The sequence below is a fragment of the Oncorhynchus kisutch genome, linkage group LG25 (assembly GCF_002021735.2).
Source record: "Oncorhynchus kisutch isolate 150728-3 linkage group LG25, Okis_V2, whole genome shotgun sequence".
NCBI classification, from domain to species: domain Eukaryota; kingdom Metazoa; phylum Chordata; class Actinopteri; order Salmoniformes; family Salmonidae; genus Oncorhynchus; species Oncorhynchus kisutch.
In genome coordinates this window covers 8,672,762-8,688,810 of record NC_034198.2, presented here as the reverse complement: position 1 = coordinate 8,688,810, position 16,049 = coordinate 8,672,762, and the positions used below count along the sequence as shown (strand labels likewise).

General features: G+C 42.3%; 1 protein-coding gene across 2 annotated transcripts in view; it reads right to left on the bottom strand.

Moving 5' to 3' along the window:
* The window catches only part of LOC109870593 (rab11 family-interacting protein 3-like), a 98,237-nt gene extending 82,452 nt beyond the window's left edge, over positions 1 to 15,785 (bottom strand). Inside the window, exon 1 of one of the 2 annotated variants that reach the window (XM_031804968.1) lies at positions 12,586 to 15,785. In XM_031804968.1, coding sequence (XP_031660828.1) covers positions 12,586 to 14,226 — 1,641 coding nt within the window. In that variant the 5' untranslated portion in view covers positions 14,227 to 15,785. The remainder of the gene's footprint in view (positions 1 to 12,585) is intronic. The other variant, XM_020461167.2, reaches the window with a different exon arrangement.
* Between the last annotated feature and the right edge of the window lie 264 nt (positions 15,786 to 16,049).

The following is a 16,049-nucleotide window of genomic DNA, read 5'->3' as shown; positions in this document are numbered from 1 at the left end:
CATGAAGTTGATGCAAAGAGTCCATTGTTGCAGTGTTGAGCATTCATTTTCAAGACTTCTGCAATCCGCCCAGGCATGCTGTCAATTACCTTCTGGGCCACATCCAGATTGATGGCAGCCCATTCTTGCATAAGCAATGCTTGGAGTTTGTCAGAATTTGTGGGTTTTTGAGGATTGACCACAAGTTCTCAATGGGATTAGGGTCTGGGGAGTTTCCTGGCCATGGACCCAAAATATCAATGTTTTGTTCCCCGAGCCACTTAGTTATCACTTTTGCCTTATGGCAAGGTGCTCCGTCATGCTGGAAAAGGACTAATGGTAGCGCTCACCTTATCTTCTCCGGACAAGCTTTTTTCCAGATGCCCCAAACAATCAGAAAGGAGATTCATCAGAGAAAATTACTTTACCCCAGTCCTCAGCCATCCAATCCCTGTACTTATCAGTCTGTCCCTGATGTTTTTCCTGGAGAGAAGTGGCTTCTTTGCTGCCCTTCTTGACACCAGGCCATCCTCCAAAAGTCTTCGCCTCACTGTGCATGCAGATGCACTCACACCTGCCTGCTGCCATTCCTGAGCAAGCTCTGTACTGGTGGTGCCCCGATCCCGCAGCTGAATCAACTTTGGGAGACGGTCCTGGCGCTTGCTGGACTTTCTTGGGCGCCCTGAAGCCTTCTTCAAAACAATTGAACCGCTCTCCTTGAAGTTCTTGATGATCCGATAAATGGTTGATTTAAGTGCAATCTTTCTTACTGGCAGCAATATCCTTGCCTGTGAAGCCTCTTTGTGCAAAGCAATGATGACGGCACGTATTTCCTTGCAGTTAACCATGATTGACACACCTGTGTTAACGACAGAATCACTGACATGCTGTCAGATGGTCCTTTTGTGGCAGGGCTGAAATGCAGTGGAAATGTTTTTGGGGGATTCAGTTCATTTGCATGGCAAAGAGGGAATTTGCAATTAATTGCAATTCATCTGATCACTCTTCATTACATTCTGGAGGATATGCAAATTCCCATCATACAAACTGAGGCAGCAGACTTTGTGAAAAATAATATTTGTGTCATTCTCAAAACTTTTGGCCACGACTACAGAGCGGGAGCAGCTGAAACTCTTAGCAAACTGTCGATTGACTGAGATTTACAGCCCTCAAGGTGATAGACCGACATATGTTTCCAGCTAGTCGATTAAACTCAGCTGACGTTATAGAGGTGAGATGGGAGCGGTTTGCCTTGTTTTGTGGTTTAACACTAAAATTATGTAAGAGTTCAGGTTAAATGTTACAGTCAAGCCCTTCCTGCTCCCCATCTCTGCTATGCAAATCTTCCATAAATTAGGTTGACCAGGGGGGTGGGTGGTAGTGAATAGATGGGTCGTTTAAAGCAGTTGCAAATATTTTAATAGCAGAGAATGAGGCCAGTCGACCTGAGGGCAGGGTCACTATAACACACAGGAAACACCTCTCTTCACACCTCGAGTAAGAGAGTGGGTGAGACCAGCACCCATCTACCAATAGGTGCCCTTCTTTACGAAGCATGGCAACAAAAAAAATGGTCTTTGTGGTTTCATCTGTGTTTGAAATTCACTGCTCGATTGAGGGACCTTACAGATAATTGTATGTGAGGGGTACAGAGATGAGGTAGTCATTCAAAAACCTTAAATATGCACTATGCAGTAATCATGCTGCCATTTCCTGGATGCTAAAATTAGAATTATTCGCTTAATTTCAGTTTATGTGACAAAATAAGCAAGAATAGTGTAGAGAATCATTCTACCATCGCTGTGAAATATATTTTCCAAAACCGAAAATATTTTATTTTCAGCCGTTTGAAGCTAGTGTACAAAACTGAAAGTAAAAAACTAAACTTAAGGGAAACACAGAAAAAGCACATAGAAAAGATACCGCTTCTTAGACTTGTTTTCAATGAGAATGACAGATCTATAACATCCATTTCTATTTGAGTTTGGACAGGTCGCCCAAACATTTACATATTGCAGCTTTAAACACTATTATCGCACACAGTTGGGAGTCCATGCAACTTATTATGTGACTTGTTAAGCACATTTTTACTCAACTTATTTAGGCTTGCCTTCCCCTTTTCATGTATAATTAATTTGTAACAATAAAAAAATGTAAAACATGAATCCACTTTGGCATCATGGGGTATTGTGTGTAGGCCAGTGACAAAAAAGCTATATTTAATCCATTGTAAATTCAAGCTGAAAAACAACAACATTTTGAAAAAGTCAAGGGGTGTGAATACTTTCCGAAGGCACTGTATTATCTGTCCTCTTCTTGTTCACTGTTCTCTCCTCCCACTCAGCCACACTGTTGCCTGATTGTCACACCACAAGACCTCTTCCTGGAATAATTCTGGGAAGGGATTTGCATTCAACTCTGAGGCCCCATTAAAGGATCACGATAACAATGCAAATATCAGATATCTGATATCACACCATACATGCAATTTCTTCACCCATCTACAATGATCAATTCAGGGAATGTCCTATACAGGCCGAGCAGTGTGAAGTTAGCTAGGCTAGAAATGAATTCTCCTCTGCTCAGACCTACTTGTGAACCATTTTTGGTTACACACAAGAGACTTGCCAAGAGCTTTCACCACAAGGAAAATACAATTATTTGTGAAGCTTATAGGCAAAATAAAAAGCCACAAGGAACGACAACATTTACAACATTTACCACATAGAGAAGATAAGTTGCTATAAACAAACTTTATAGGCCCACACTGTTATGCTTCATGCCTTTATGGACCTTTTTAGGCTATATTTTGTTTATGGCATGGCATCACACTCATTCACATGATTTATGGTGCAGACACCAGAAAGAGCAATGCATTTCTGCAACCTCATTACTGAGAAGGTTGGATTACCGCTGAGCAAGGAGGGAATGACCAAGCATTATCTGTATATAGGTTAGGACTAGAGGTCAACGATTATTCGGAATGGCCGATTAATTAGGGCCGATTTCAAGTTTTCATAACAATAGGAAAAAAATATTGTTAAAAAAAAAAAAAAATTTTTACACCTTTATTTAATCTTTATTTAACTAGGCAAGTCAGTTAAGAACACATTCTTATTTGATGACGGCCTAGGAACGGTGGGTTAACTGCCTTGTTCAGGGGCAGAAAGACAGATTTTTACCTTGTCAGTTCAGGGATTCAATCTTGCAACCTTACGGTTAACTAGTCCAACACTCTTCTGTTACGCGAATGCAGTAAGAAGCCAAGGTAAGTTCCTAGCTAGCATTAAACTTAATCAATCATAACTACACATGGTTGACTATATTACTAGTTTATCTAGCGTGTCCTGCATTGCATATTCACGATGCAGTGCGCAATCGCGAAAAAGGACCTAACCATAAACATCAATGCCTTTCATAAAATCAATAAACAGAAATATATATTTTTAAACCTGCATATTTAGCTAAAAGAAATCCAGGTTAGCAGGCAATATTAACCAGGTTGTCACGACTTCCGCCGAAGTTGGCTCCCCTGTTCGGGCGGTGCTCGGCGGTCGTCGTCACCGTCCTACTAGCCGCTACCGATCCCTTTTTCGTTTGTCTGTTGGTTTTGTCTTATTAGTTTCACCTGTGTGTATTTTGGTTTAATTAGCTTCCCTATATGTAGTAGTTTGACCCGCCCTTGTTTTGTGCGGGATTGTCTTTGTTACATGTGTACATATTAGTTCGTAGTGTATTTTATTTTCTATACTGGACACCCTGTGGTTTTGGGTTGTCTGGTATAGTGTCCTGCGCCCTGTATTGTATTGGGCTTATCAGTTTGGTGTGCAATAGTAAAGCACTTTACTTCGTTACTCTCTCTCTGCATCTGATTCCTGCACACCCACCTAGTCCCGCGTGACACAGGTGAAATTGTGTCACTTCTCTTGCGTTCATTGCATGCAGAGTCAGGGTATATGCAACAGTTTGGGCCGCCTTGCTCATTGCGAACTAATTTGCCAGAATTTCTACGTAATTATGACATAACATTGAAGGTTGTGCAATGTAACAGGAATACTTAGACTGATGGATGCCACCCGTTAGATAAAATACGGAACAGTTCCGTATTTCACTGAAATAATAAATGTTTTGTTTTCGAGATGATAGTTTCCGGATTCGACCATATGAATGACTTTCTGTGTGTTATTATGTTATAATTAAGTCTATGAATTGATAGAGCAGTCTGACTGAGGGATGGTGGGCACAAGCAGGCTCATAAGCATTCATTCAAAAAGCACTTTTGTGCATTTTGCCAGCAGCTCTGCTGTTTATGAATTCAAGCCTATCAACTCCCGAGACTAGGCTGGTGTAACGATGTGATGTGAAATGGCTAGCTAGTTAGCGCTAATAGCGCTTCAAACGTCACTTGCTCTGAGAATTGGAGTAGTTGTTCCCCTTGCTCTGCATGGGTAACGCTGCTTCGAGGGTGGCTGTTGTCGATGTGCATCCTATTTCCATTGATCATCCTTGAGATGTTTCTACAACATTATTGGAGTCCACCTTTGGTATTCAATTGATTGGACATGATTTGGAAAGGCACACACCTGTCTATATAAGGTCCCACAGTTGACAATGAATGTCAGAGCAAAAACCAATCAATGAGGTCGAAGGAATTGTCAGTAGAGCTCCGAGATAGAACTGTGTAAAGGCACAGATCTGGTGAAGGGTACCAAAACATGTCTGCAGCATTGAAGGTCCCCAAGAACAGTGGCCTCCATCATTCTTAAAATGGAAGAAGTTTGGAACCACCAAGACCTTTCCTAGAGGTCAAACTGAGCAATTGGGAGAGAAGTGCCTTGGTCATGGAGGTGACCAAGAACCCAATGGTCACTCTGGCAGAGCTTCAGAGTTCCTCTGTGGAGATGGGAGACCATCTCTGCAGCACTCCACCAATCAGGCCTTTATGGTAGAGTGGCCAGATGGAAGCCACTCCTTAGTAAAAGGCACATGACAGCCCGCTTAGAGTTTGCCAAAAGGCACAGAAAGGACAAGAAACAAGATTCTCTGGTCTGATCGAACCAAGATTGAACTCTTTGGCCTGAATGCCAAGCGTCACATCTGGAGGAAATATGGCACCATCTCTACGGTGAAGCATGGTGGTGGCAGCATCATGTCTTTCAGCGGCAGGGACTGGGAGACTCGTCAGCATCAAGGGAAAGATGAATGGAGCAAAGTACAGAGAGATCCTTGATGAAAACCTGCTCCAGAGCGCTCAGGACCTCAGACTGGGGTGAAGGTTCACCTTCCAACAGGACAATGACTCTCAGCACACAGCCAAGACGACACAGGAGTGGCTTCGGGACAAGTCTCTGAATGTCCATTAGTGGCCCAGCCAGAGCCTGGATGTGAGGTCATCACTGATGTTGGGCGATTAGGCCTGGCTCACAGTCAGCGTTCCAATTGAGGTCAGGGCTCTGTGCAGGCCAGTCAAGTTCTTTCACACCAATCTCGACAAACCATTTCTGTACAGTGGTTCTTCCTGTAAAGGTTGCGTCATACTGCAGCACACCTTGGCACGTTATTTAAGTGTCAGCCATTGTTGCCATTAATGCTAGTTAGTGATAGTCTGATCACTTTGAGCAGCATTTGACAGTCTTTAATATTGTCTGTACTAGAGAATTTAAAACCTTTTGTAAGAACATAGTATATGGGATTGATTAAGAAATGTAGCTTAATTAATTTGATTAATATTATGGTGTTTCTATTCCAAGAAAAACTTATATCAGGGTTTCCGTTAGGAAAATATGGCGCTGTACAACATGACTGGTGGGGAGTAGGCTACAGTACTAAGAGCAAAATAATCCTAACATTTTCACACCCTAATTGTAGTCTAACCAATACCCAAACGGATATTCAGTGAAAATAAAAATCTCATTGATTTATCAAGACCAGTCCCCATGCTTGTCTTAGAGCAGCGTGAAACGGTGCTGAAATAGTTGATCACAAGCAGATAGAAGCAATAGGATTTGAAGCAATAGCCTATCTTCAATGTGCTTTAAATGCCACAATGTCACAAATAACTTAACACACACAATTCTTAAAACTCTGAGAAGGGTAATAGGTGATCTGCATTGCATATTAAACGTATTGCTATATTCCATGCGTTACTGTGTGTTACGATCCTCTCTCTCTCTCACACGCTGTCTTGATCTCTGAATGCTCGGCTATGAAAAGCCAACGGAATTTACTCCTAAAATGCTGACCGGTTGCACACTCTATAACCACAGTTTATATTATTTTACCATGCTGGTCATCTATGAATGTTTGAAAAGCTTGAAAAATCATCTAGCCTTTATGGACATGTACTCTTATAACCTCCAACCAGTTCAGATTTAAGTATAACTTTTGTATGACTGACGCCTTTAGTGAGATGCTTTAATATTTAATCATTTCTGCCCTCTGAATTCATATTCATGATATAAATAGGCCCATGTGCACCTTGATATTGGGGGTGCGCCATGCGGTCGTGCCTAACGGGGAACGGGGGTGCGCCATGCAGCCGTACCTAACGGGGAAAGGGGGGAAGGAGCAGGTCGGTCGCAACCCAGGCGACCTGAAGATCCTAACTCTGGCGAGAGCCAAAGCCACCCTTCCGGCCCAAAACCCTGCGCCGAGGGAAGGGAGAAAAGGAGGGCGTGGGCCCCCTTACCCTACCCAGTCCTAAGAGAGTCATAGTTACTCCCACCGTTTACCCGTGCTTCATTGGTCTGTTTTGCTTGATGGCCGTTTTACTATTGTCCTGGGTTTATAGATCGGGTCAATCCTTCATCAGATGAACCGAAACATGTCGGCTAAAGCAATTGAATTAATTAATGCATTTGAAAATGTTTAATACTGTGATAGTGAAGAGCAAAATTCCTCTCAAGAGAAATAACATTACAGTTACACCAACTGGTAGGTTAACCACACAACTGTACAAAATGGTAAGAGAACTGGTGAAGAAAGTTAACCTTCTACATACACATTTCTTTACTGGAATCTCTAAATGAAAATACTGGCAGATCCATAAAACTTAGAAGGGTCTAAATTAATATCTAAGGGGCTTTTATACAATTACAACACAGGGTTAATAAAAAATTACTTTTAAAATGTATATGTTTATTAAGTAGTCTTGCTTGTCTCAGAGCAGTGCGAAACAATGCTGAAATAGTTGACTATTTACTCCTAACTCTAAAAGAAAAGGTTTCTGGCGTATCCTTCAGGGGGTTCTTCAAATTGAAACTGTGGGGGAACCCTTATAAGTTCTTCAAAGAACACTTGATAACGTTTATTAGAAGAACTTTATAACGGTTCCTCAAAGAAACTTTTGGGGTACATTTTTTTTAACTCCCTGTCCAACCCCCCTCCATTATAAAAAAATATTTTAATAACAATATTGATTTAATTAATTGTTTACTTAGTGGCACCACAAATGTGAATTCATATTTACAAAACAATTTACCAAACAAAACACATTACAAAATTGCTGCATTTCTGCAGACATGTCAGACCATAATAAAAAATATTTACTTTGTACAGTACTTTCATTACAATTTCCAGCGAGACTACTCAAGCCATCGACTCACAGATAGATGGTTGAAAATGATGGGCGATCAGCAAATACAGTCTGCAAACTGCTGGCATCAGAGCACAACATCGCTCTAATCACAGTCAGAAGACAGTTTAAGAAACTTAAGTGGACTTATGAAAAGGCTCTGTAAGACATTATATAGAAGTATATATTTCTTTACCCTTTATTTCACTAGGCAAGCCAGTTAAAAACAAATTCTTAGTGAACAAATTCTTAATGATGGCCTACCCCGGCAAAACCAGATGACACTGGGTCAATTGTGCGCTGCACTATTGGGACTCCCAATCACGGCCGGATATGATACAGCCTGGATTGGAACCAGGAACTGTAGTGATCCCTCTTGCACTGACTTAGACCGCTGCGCCACTCAGGACCATGACCGATACAGCTCTGGAAAAAAATAAGAGACCACTGCAAAATGTTCAGTTTCTCTGGTTTTACTACTTACATACTTAGGTATGTGTTTGGGTAAAATGAACATTTTTGGTTTATTCTATAAACTACTGACAACATTCTTCCCAAATACAACTGGTCTTTTTTTTTTTTACAGAAAATGACAACTGGTCAAAATAACAAAAAAGATGCAGTGTTGTCAGACATAGAATAATGCAAATAAAATAAGTTCATATTCATTTTTAAACAACGCAATACTAATGTTTTAACTTAGGAAGAGTTCAGAAATCAATATTTGGTGGAATAACCATGAATTTCAATCACAGCTTTCATGCGTCTTGGCATGCTCTACACCAGTCTTTTCACATTGATGTTGGGTGACTTTATGCCACTCCTGGCTCAAAAATTCTAGCAGCACGGCCTGTGACCATCCATCTTCCTCTTGATCACATTCCAGAGGTTTTCAATGGGGTTCAGGTCTGGAGATTAGGCTGGCCATGACAGGGTCTTGGATCTGGTGGTCCTCCATCCACACCTTGATTGACCTGGCTGTGTGGCATGGAGCATTGTCCTGCTGGAAAGCATTGTCCTGTTGGGGAACATTGTCAGAGCAGAAGGAAGCAAGTTTTCTTCCAGGACAACCTTGTATGTGACTTGATCATCACCGTTGTGGCCCAGATCATCACCGATCCTCCACCAAATTTCACAGTGGGTGTGAGACCTGAAGAGATTTACAAGCCACAGTGTCTTGCACCCACTGTGAAATGTGGTGGAGGATCGGTGATGATCTGGGGGTGCTTCAGTAAGGCTGGAATCGGCCTTAACTATTTAGGGGTGGCAGGTAGCCTAGTGGTTAGATCATTGTAACTGAAAGGTTGCTGGATTGAATCCCAGAGCTGACAAGGTTAAAATCTGTCGTTCTGCCCCTGAACAAGGCAGTTAACCCACAGTTCCATCGGTAGGCTTGTAAAATAAGAATTTGTTCTTAACTGACTTGCCTAGTTAAATAACGGATAATGTGTGTGTGTAATATATGTATATATATATATACACACACACACATACATACACACACACACACACACTGCTCAAAAAAATAAAGAGAACACTAAAATAACTCATCCTAGATCTGAATGAATGAAATATTCTTATTAACTACTTTTTTCTTTACATAGTTGAATGTGCTGACAACAAAATCACACAAAAATTATCAATGGAAATCAAATTTATCAACCCATGACGGGTCTGGATTTGGAGTCACACTCAAAATTAAAGTGGAAAACCACCAACTTTGATGTAATGTCCTTAAAACAAGTCAAAATGAGGCTCAGTAGTGTGTGTGGCCTCCACGTGCCTGTATGACCTCCCTACAATGCCTGGGCATGCTCCTGATGAGGTGGCGGATGGTCTCCTGAGGGATCTCCTCCCAGACCTGGACTAAAACATCCGCCAACTCCTGGACAGTCTGTGGCGTTGGTGGATGGAGCGAGACATGATGTCCCAGATGTGCTCAATTGGATTCAGGTCTGGGGCCAGTCCATAGCATCAATTGCCTTCCTCTTGCAGGAACTGCTGACACACTCCAGCCACATGAGGTCTAGCATTGTCTTGCATTAGGAGGAACCCAGGGCCAACCGCACCAGCATATGGTCTCACAAGGGGTCTGAGGATCTCATCTCGGTACCTAATGGCAGTCAGGCTACCTCTGGCGAGCACATGGAGGGCTGTGCGGCCCCCCAAAGAAATGCCACCCCACACCATGACTGACCCACCGCCAAACCGGTCATGCTGGATGATGTTGCAGGCAGCAGAACGTTCTCCACGGCGTCTCCAGACTCTGTCACATGTGCTCAGTGTGAACCTGCTTTCATCTGTGAAGAGCACAGGGCGCCAGTGGCGAATCTGCCAATCTTGGCGTTCTCTGGCAAATGCCAAAACTTTGGCTGTAAAGCACAACCCCCACATGTGGACGTAGGGCCCTCATACCACCCTCATGGAGTCTGTTTCTGACCGTTTGAGCAGACACATGCACATTTGTGGCCTGCTGGAGGTCCTTTTGCAGGGCACTGGCAGTGCTCCTCCTGCTCCTCCTTGCACAAAGACGGAGGTAGCGGTCTTGCTGCTGGGTTGTTGCCCTCCTACGGCCTCCTCCACGTCTCCTGATGTACTGGCCTGTCTCCTGGTAGCGCCTCCATGCTCTGGACACTACGCTGACAGACACAGCAAACCTTCTTGCCACAGCTCGCATTGATGTGCCATCCTGGATGAGCTGCACTACCTGAGCCACTTGTGTGGGTTGTAGACTCCGTCTCATGCTACCACTAGAGTGAAAGTACCACCAGCATTAAAAAGTGACCAAAACATCAGCCAGGAAGCATAGGAACTGAGAAGTGGTCTGTGGTCACCACCTAGAACCACTTCTTTATTGGGGGTGTCTTGCTAATTGCCTATAATTTCCACCTGTTGTCTATTCCATTTGCACAACAGCATTTGAAATTTATTGTCAATCAGTGTTGCTTCCTAAGTGGACAGTTTGACAGAATTGTGATTGACTTGGAGTTACATTGTGTTGTTTAAGTGTTCCCTTTATTTTTTTGAGCGGTGTATATTCAGTCAACACATCTTTAGAATATAATAAACATTTTTGTTTCTCTTTGAATAAAAACCTTAGTGTAACAACAGTTTTAGTAAGTAATATGCTGCAGTCCAAAAAGAAAAAAAATGTATTTTTTGGAGTGTGCGTGCAGGACAGAGGAATAGCAATTCTTACACCATTGTTCTAAATTCAATCACATTCTTCATCATTCAGTTAATTTAAATCCAATGTTGAAGTCGTGCACAATTATCAATTTCTACTTGGTTTGTATCGCCCATTCATTGTCTGGTAGAGAAGCATTAGGCCTTGGGACCCAAAAGCATAATCAGAGCTCTAACTCCCCCTTGTGGTGGTCTGGAGCAATGAAGCAGTGACGCAGGGTAATGTACTAAACCACAAATTACCTCTAAACCCAGCGGCATAATCTCAAAACATTCAATTGATGAACCACTGTATGTACCTCGCTTTGTGAACGGGGCCATTGTCATGCTGAAACAGGAAACAGCCTTTCTCAAACTGTTGCCACAAAGGAAGCACAGAATCATCTAGAATGTCATTGTATGCTGTAGCATTAAAACAATCCATTTAAAAAATATGTAAATGATCCTCTGTGGCCAAATCATGCTTTCTAGTGTAGAAGCCTATTTTGAATTATTTTATTCATGTATAGACTACTGTCAGCTAATTATGTTATAATTTTGGCAATTCAATTTACTTTAGGGGAAGTTTGGCTTCCCCTAGCCTTAGGGACAGTTACACTGGTATTTGCATCCAACCTTGTGCCTGTTATTGGCAACTGAAAGGTTGGGTGCTTTACTGGAAGTAGGCCTAGGTCTACTTGTTATAAAACAGACCTGAGACAGGCACAAAGACAAGAATGTTGAACAGAGGAACCTGACACCTTTATAACTTTGTTGTTTATGTACAGATAATAGCACATCAACACCACTGCCCAACAGCAGTGGAGGGTGTTTGTATGTTTTTCTTGACATGGCAACATTTCCTAAGTAAAACCACATAATTGAAGTGATAGTCCTGGGTGTAACGCAAGATGCCTTGGAGAGATTGGAGAATGGGTGAAGGTCACAGGTGGGGCAGGACAGAGCAAACATTTCACGAGATTATCCAGTACAATGGGATGAGGTATGTTGCCTAATGATACATTTGGTCATCTTTGTGGCGTGCTTTGTTGAATAAGAAGGCTGAAGGTACTAGGCCAGCCCTGTCAGAATTTATTTCACGCCATGTTTTCATTCAGATTTATCACTACGTTCATGCCAAATCCCAGCTCTTGAACACTGACCATCCTCACATAATTCACGTCAAAACCAAGCTATAGAGCATGAAAATATTCTCAAGCCTTGTCTGGTCATGTTCCAATAGTGTATTAACAAACCCTTTGTAGTCTAGTTTACTTTTATTGCTGATAAAATAAATCAAAGCTGGAGGTTTGCCTTTAGGGCTTGAATTATAAAATAGCCTGTGTTGCTCAGCAAAGCCATAGTGTTCAGGATTATGGTTCTATCGCATTTGGGGGTAACGTAAACCACCAGTGAGCTCCCCCATCATGGAAAAGAAAAGCATTTGAACAAATAAGAGTGTATGCCTATTCTATGTGATAATATGTTGCCTGACGTGTATAATCTAGGCTTCTTTTACTCTGAAACTGGTTGTGATAATTAGCATTAGCAAAGGCCTACCAGTTAGCTTGCCTGCCCAGCCTTTCGTACAAAATAGCTTACAAATGAAACCCTTTGATGAAACACTGATAGAGGGATGGATTTCAGTTTATGTAATTAACTAAGCTTTTAAAGGAAGCTTTCTAACGTAAAGTGGAGAATCAATAGTAAATCATTTAGAATGAGCCTCATGATCTCTAGGTTGACAAGCATACAGAACTCTTTCATATTGCCAATTAACCATAACCTTATACTCAATACTCCACTGACTGGGACCAGAATAACAAAAACAACACACAGACTAAAATCTAAAAGGAGGTGTGTCTCACCTGGTCAGCCCCATAGGCAGCAGCAAACTCCATAAACTCCTCAATGCGTACAAATCCATCCCCATCCTGGTCCAGAGCATCAAACACGACCTTCAGAGGTGACGGGTCTTCCTCTCTCCGATTCACTATGGGAACCACAGGCATGGAGTCAGACCCCACCATCTTAGAGAGTGACAGATTCTCCACTGCTTGTTCACTTGTCCATCCAGACTCAGAAGACAAACCATTCATCTCCAGAACCAGGCCATCAAAACTATCCTGTTTGTGACAATCTGTGGTTCTGGCAAATAGGTCCAAGTCTGCCAACCTTACCTCATCGTCACCCTGTATAGCCTCGGGTAGTTTCAAGTCCCAAGTTTCCTCATCACGTAGCGCATCTGAGGTATTGCACTGATCCAGAGCCATTTCCTCCTCTCCCTCGTGTTTAGTAACATCAAAGATAATTTTGTCTTCCATCAAATCCTGGGAGCCATTTTTATCTGAGCTACAGCCACTGGGCAGGTGACCCAGGATCGAAGCATCTCTGTCAGAGAGTACCTTTGGCAACAGGGGTTCAATCAATGGTGAGGAGTTCAGAAGGAGGGCCGAGTCCCCCTCACCTCTGTGGTCTGAGAGAGTCAGGATTGTAGTAGCCAACGTGTGTTCCTGCTCTGAATCCTCTGCAGTTGAATCTGATGGAGCACCCGTGCAGGTAGGTGAGTCGAGATGAGTAGGGTAGAGGCTGGGGCCACAGTCGGGAACCTCCAGATCCAGCAAAGGCACAGATCCCACCTGAACCTCTGGAGATAGGCTAGGGCGGTCAAAAGGGATGGTGTTGTGTGAGAGGCTGCTCTCAAGTAAACCTTCTGAGGTAATGTTACTGACTGTGGGCAGATTAGTCACAGGTCCTAGGAATAAACATTTGTCCCCATTTTCAGGTGGCACAGTCTCCCCACCTTGCAAGGGAGGAGGTTGGCCTCTGTCCTGATCCAGAGATGGAAATAAAAGCTTCTCACAGACACCTTGTGGGTTTACCTCATCTGAAGGAGCAGGGCCAGAGGGAAAAGGGGAGTGTTCAGATAAGAGGTGAACTATCAACAAAGAGGACGCCTCAGTGTTAGTATCTGGAGTCCTATCTGAAACCTTCACAGTGGAAGGATGTTCACTGAGGGTTATCAGCTCCCTGTGACAGGTAACAGGGTCTCTGTCACCCACAGGTGGATTTTGTTCGTCGCAGGCTGAGATGTCCCTGAACAAATTAGCCATTTTGGAGAATAAAAGCCCAGGTAGTGGGCTGTCACTGACATTGTTTTGTTCCTCAATTTTGTCTTTGAGAGGCGATACCTCTGCTGGTTTACCCAGGGGGACATCTTGGGAATGATTAGATTGACATCCCTCCCAGGGCAAGATCTGGTCTCCACCAGAGTAAGTGGAGGTCCTGAAAAGGCTATCTAAATTTAAGGCGTTCTCCTGAAAAAGCTCTTCCAGGCTTAGAGATACACCCTGGTTGACTTTCTGGAAATCCAAACCTGTCTGATCACTTTCTCTCTGAGGCAGCATGGCTCCTTTGTCTGAATCCATGAGGAGGAATCCATGGGAGGGTATGCGTTCTGAATCCCACTCTGAATATCCCAGAGGGCTAGACATCAGAGTATGTTCCATTTGAGTAGATAGCTAATTCCCCAGTAAACTAGAAAATTATAATTTATTTCAAAGCAAACATCCAATTCTTCCTCAATTTCAATATTGTTATTCTACACGATAGACAACGTCCTTGACGAGATCCATGGGCAGATGTTGCCTGATGGTAAATAAAACACCTGCCTTCACTGTCTCGTTTTGAATTTATGACATTTTAGCACTGTGTAAACACCTTAGTGCTTAAAACCAGTGTACTTCCCATATTTATTGATTTGTCTACTTGCCCTAGTTGTTGCCTAAATGATCCACGACTCATTTACCCCGTCTAAGCATGCACTTTTTAAATGTTGTCAACTAGCCAAATTTGCATTTTCAGATTAATTTATAATTAATTCCATAGAATTATGAACTTTGATTTGTACTTTGGAATTCAACAAATTTATTGGTGACATGTGACTTAAAATAGCGCTAAAACTAAATAGAAATGTTCTAAGAACCAACATAATAATGAGGCAACAACAGGCTAACGTCATAAAAGGTCGCTATGATTCAAAAAAACGTGAAGCGATACACACAAAAAGATGAGTTCCTGTAATAGTTAAGTGACTTGATCAATTTAGCGTGTTATCTAAAACACTCATTAATTGCATTGGGACTAACGCGAGGGGACCTTCTTGCTCACACAACTGACTGCCTAACACATCAGTTAGAAAATATTTAGCATAACATGAGATTCATGCTATAAATTGGATGCAATAAATACCACGAACGCGTTAAAGTTATTTTAAATAGTTAACATGTGCTAACAAGGTCCAAAAAGTTATCCACAATTTGGTTGCAAAGTGTGACCATTGTAACAGGCTAGCCAGCTAGCTTTTAGCCAATGCGATTTACGATGTACTTGACAGTGCGTGCCAGTGGATGAAAATACGCCAACCTTGGGAGTGAGTAAATAAATAGCTTTCTAGCTAACTTGGCTAGTTAACAACGCTTGACTCTTTTTACATAAGGCATGTCCAATTGAAATAGTTAGGCTTGCTTACTGACTGACATGTTTAATAACATTGACTTAACGCTTCCAAACATCCCCACTCTCATATCTTGAAGGACGCTTTAATTAGCTAGCAAACGTTAACTAGCTAACAAGCCAAATTGTCAATCTCTGATTCTGAAACTAAATTGGACTGGCTATGAGGACATTTTGTCAAATGTAATCTTCCCAGTAAAGTTAGTTTGTTCGTTTTGTCAATAATTCTCATTTACATCCGCGTTTGGTGTTTTTCTCCATACGTTTCGAATCCAAGATAGCTAACTTAACGTTATTCCAAGAATCATCCACCTGTGTCAGGAACATATTCAGTCTGTTTGCTTAAAATTTCTTCAGCTATTCCCGGCCTCTCGAAATGTATTTACCATCCCAACGCACTCCAAAGACATGATGACCGTCACAAGATGCTCCGAGATGTGTCAAACATACAAAATATGTTGCCAATATTTAGCTAGAACAGAGGCCGTTCACAATTTCATCAGCAGCAAATGCCCCTGCCACCCCCCTCAGCCGCATACAGCAGTGACGTTTCACGCACGCGCATAGAACGAACCGCAGTTTCCAAAATAGGACGCAAAAATACAGTACATGACCAAAAGTATGTGGACACCTGCTAGTCGAACATCTCATTCCAAAATCATGGGCAATTAATATTGAGTTGGTCCCCTTTTGTTGCTATAACAGCTTCCACTCTTCTGGGAAGGCTTTCCACTAGATGTAGAAACAATGCTGTGGGGACTTGCTCCCATTCAGCCACAAGAGAATTAGTGAGGTTGGGCACTGATGTTGGGCGATA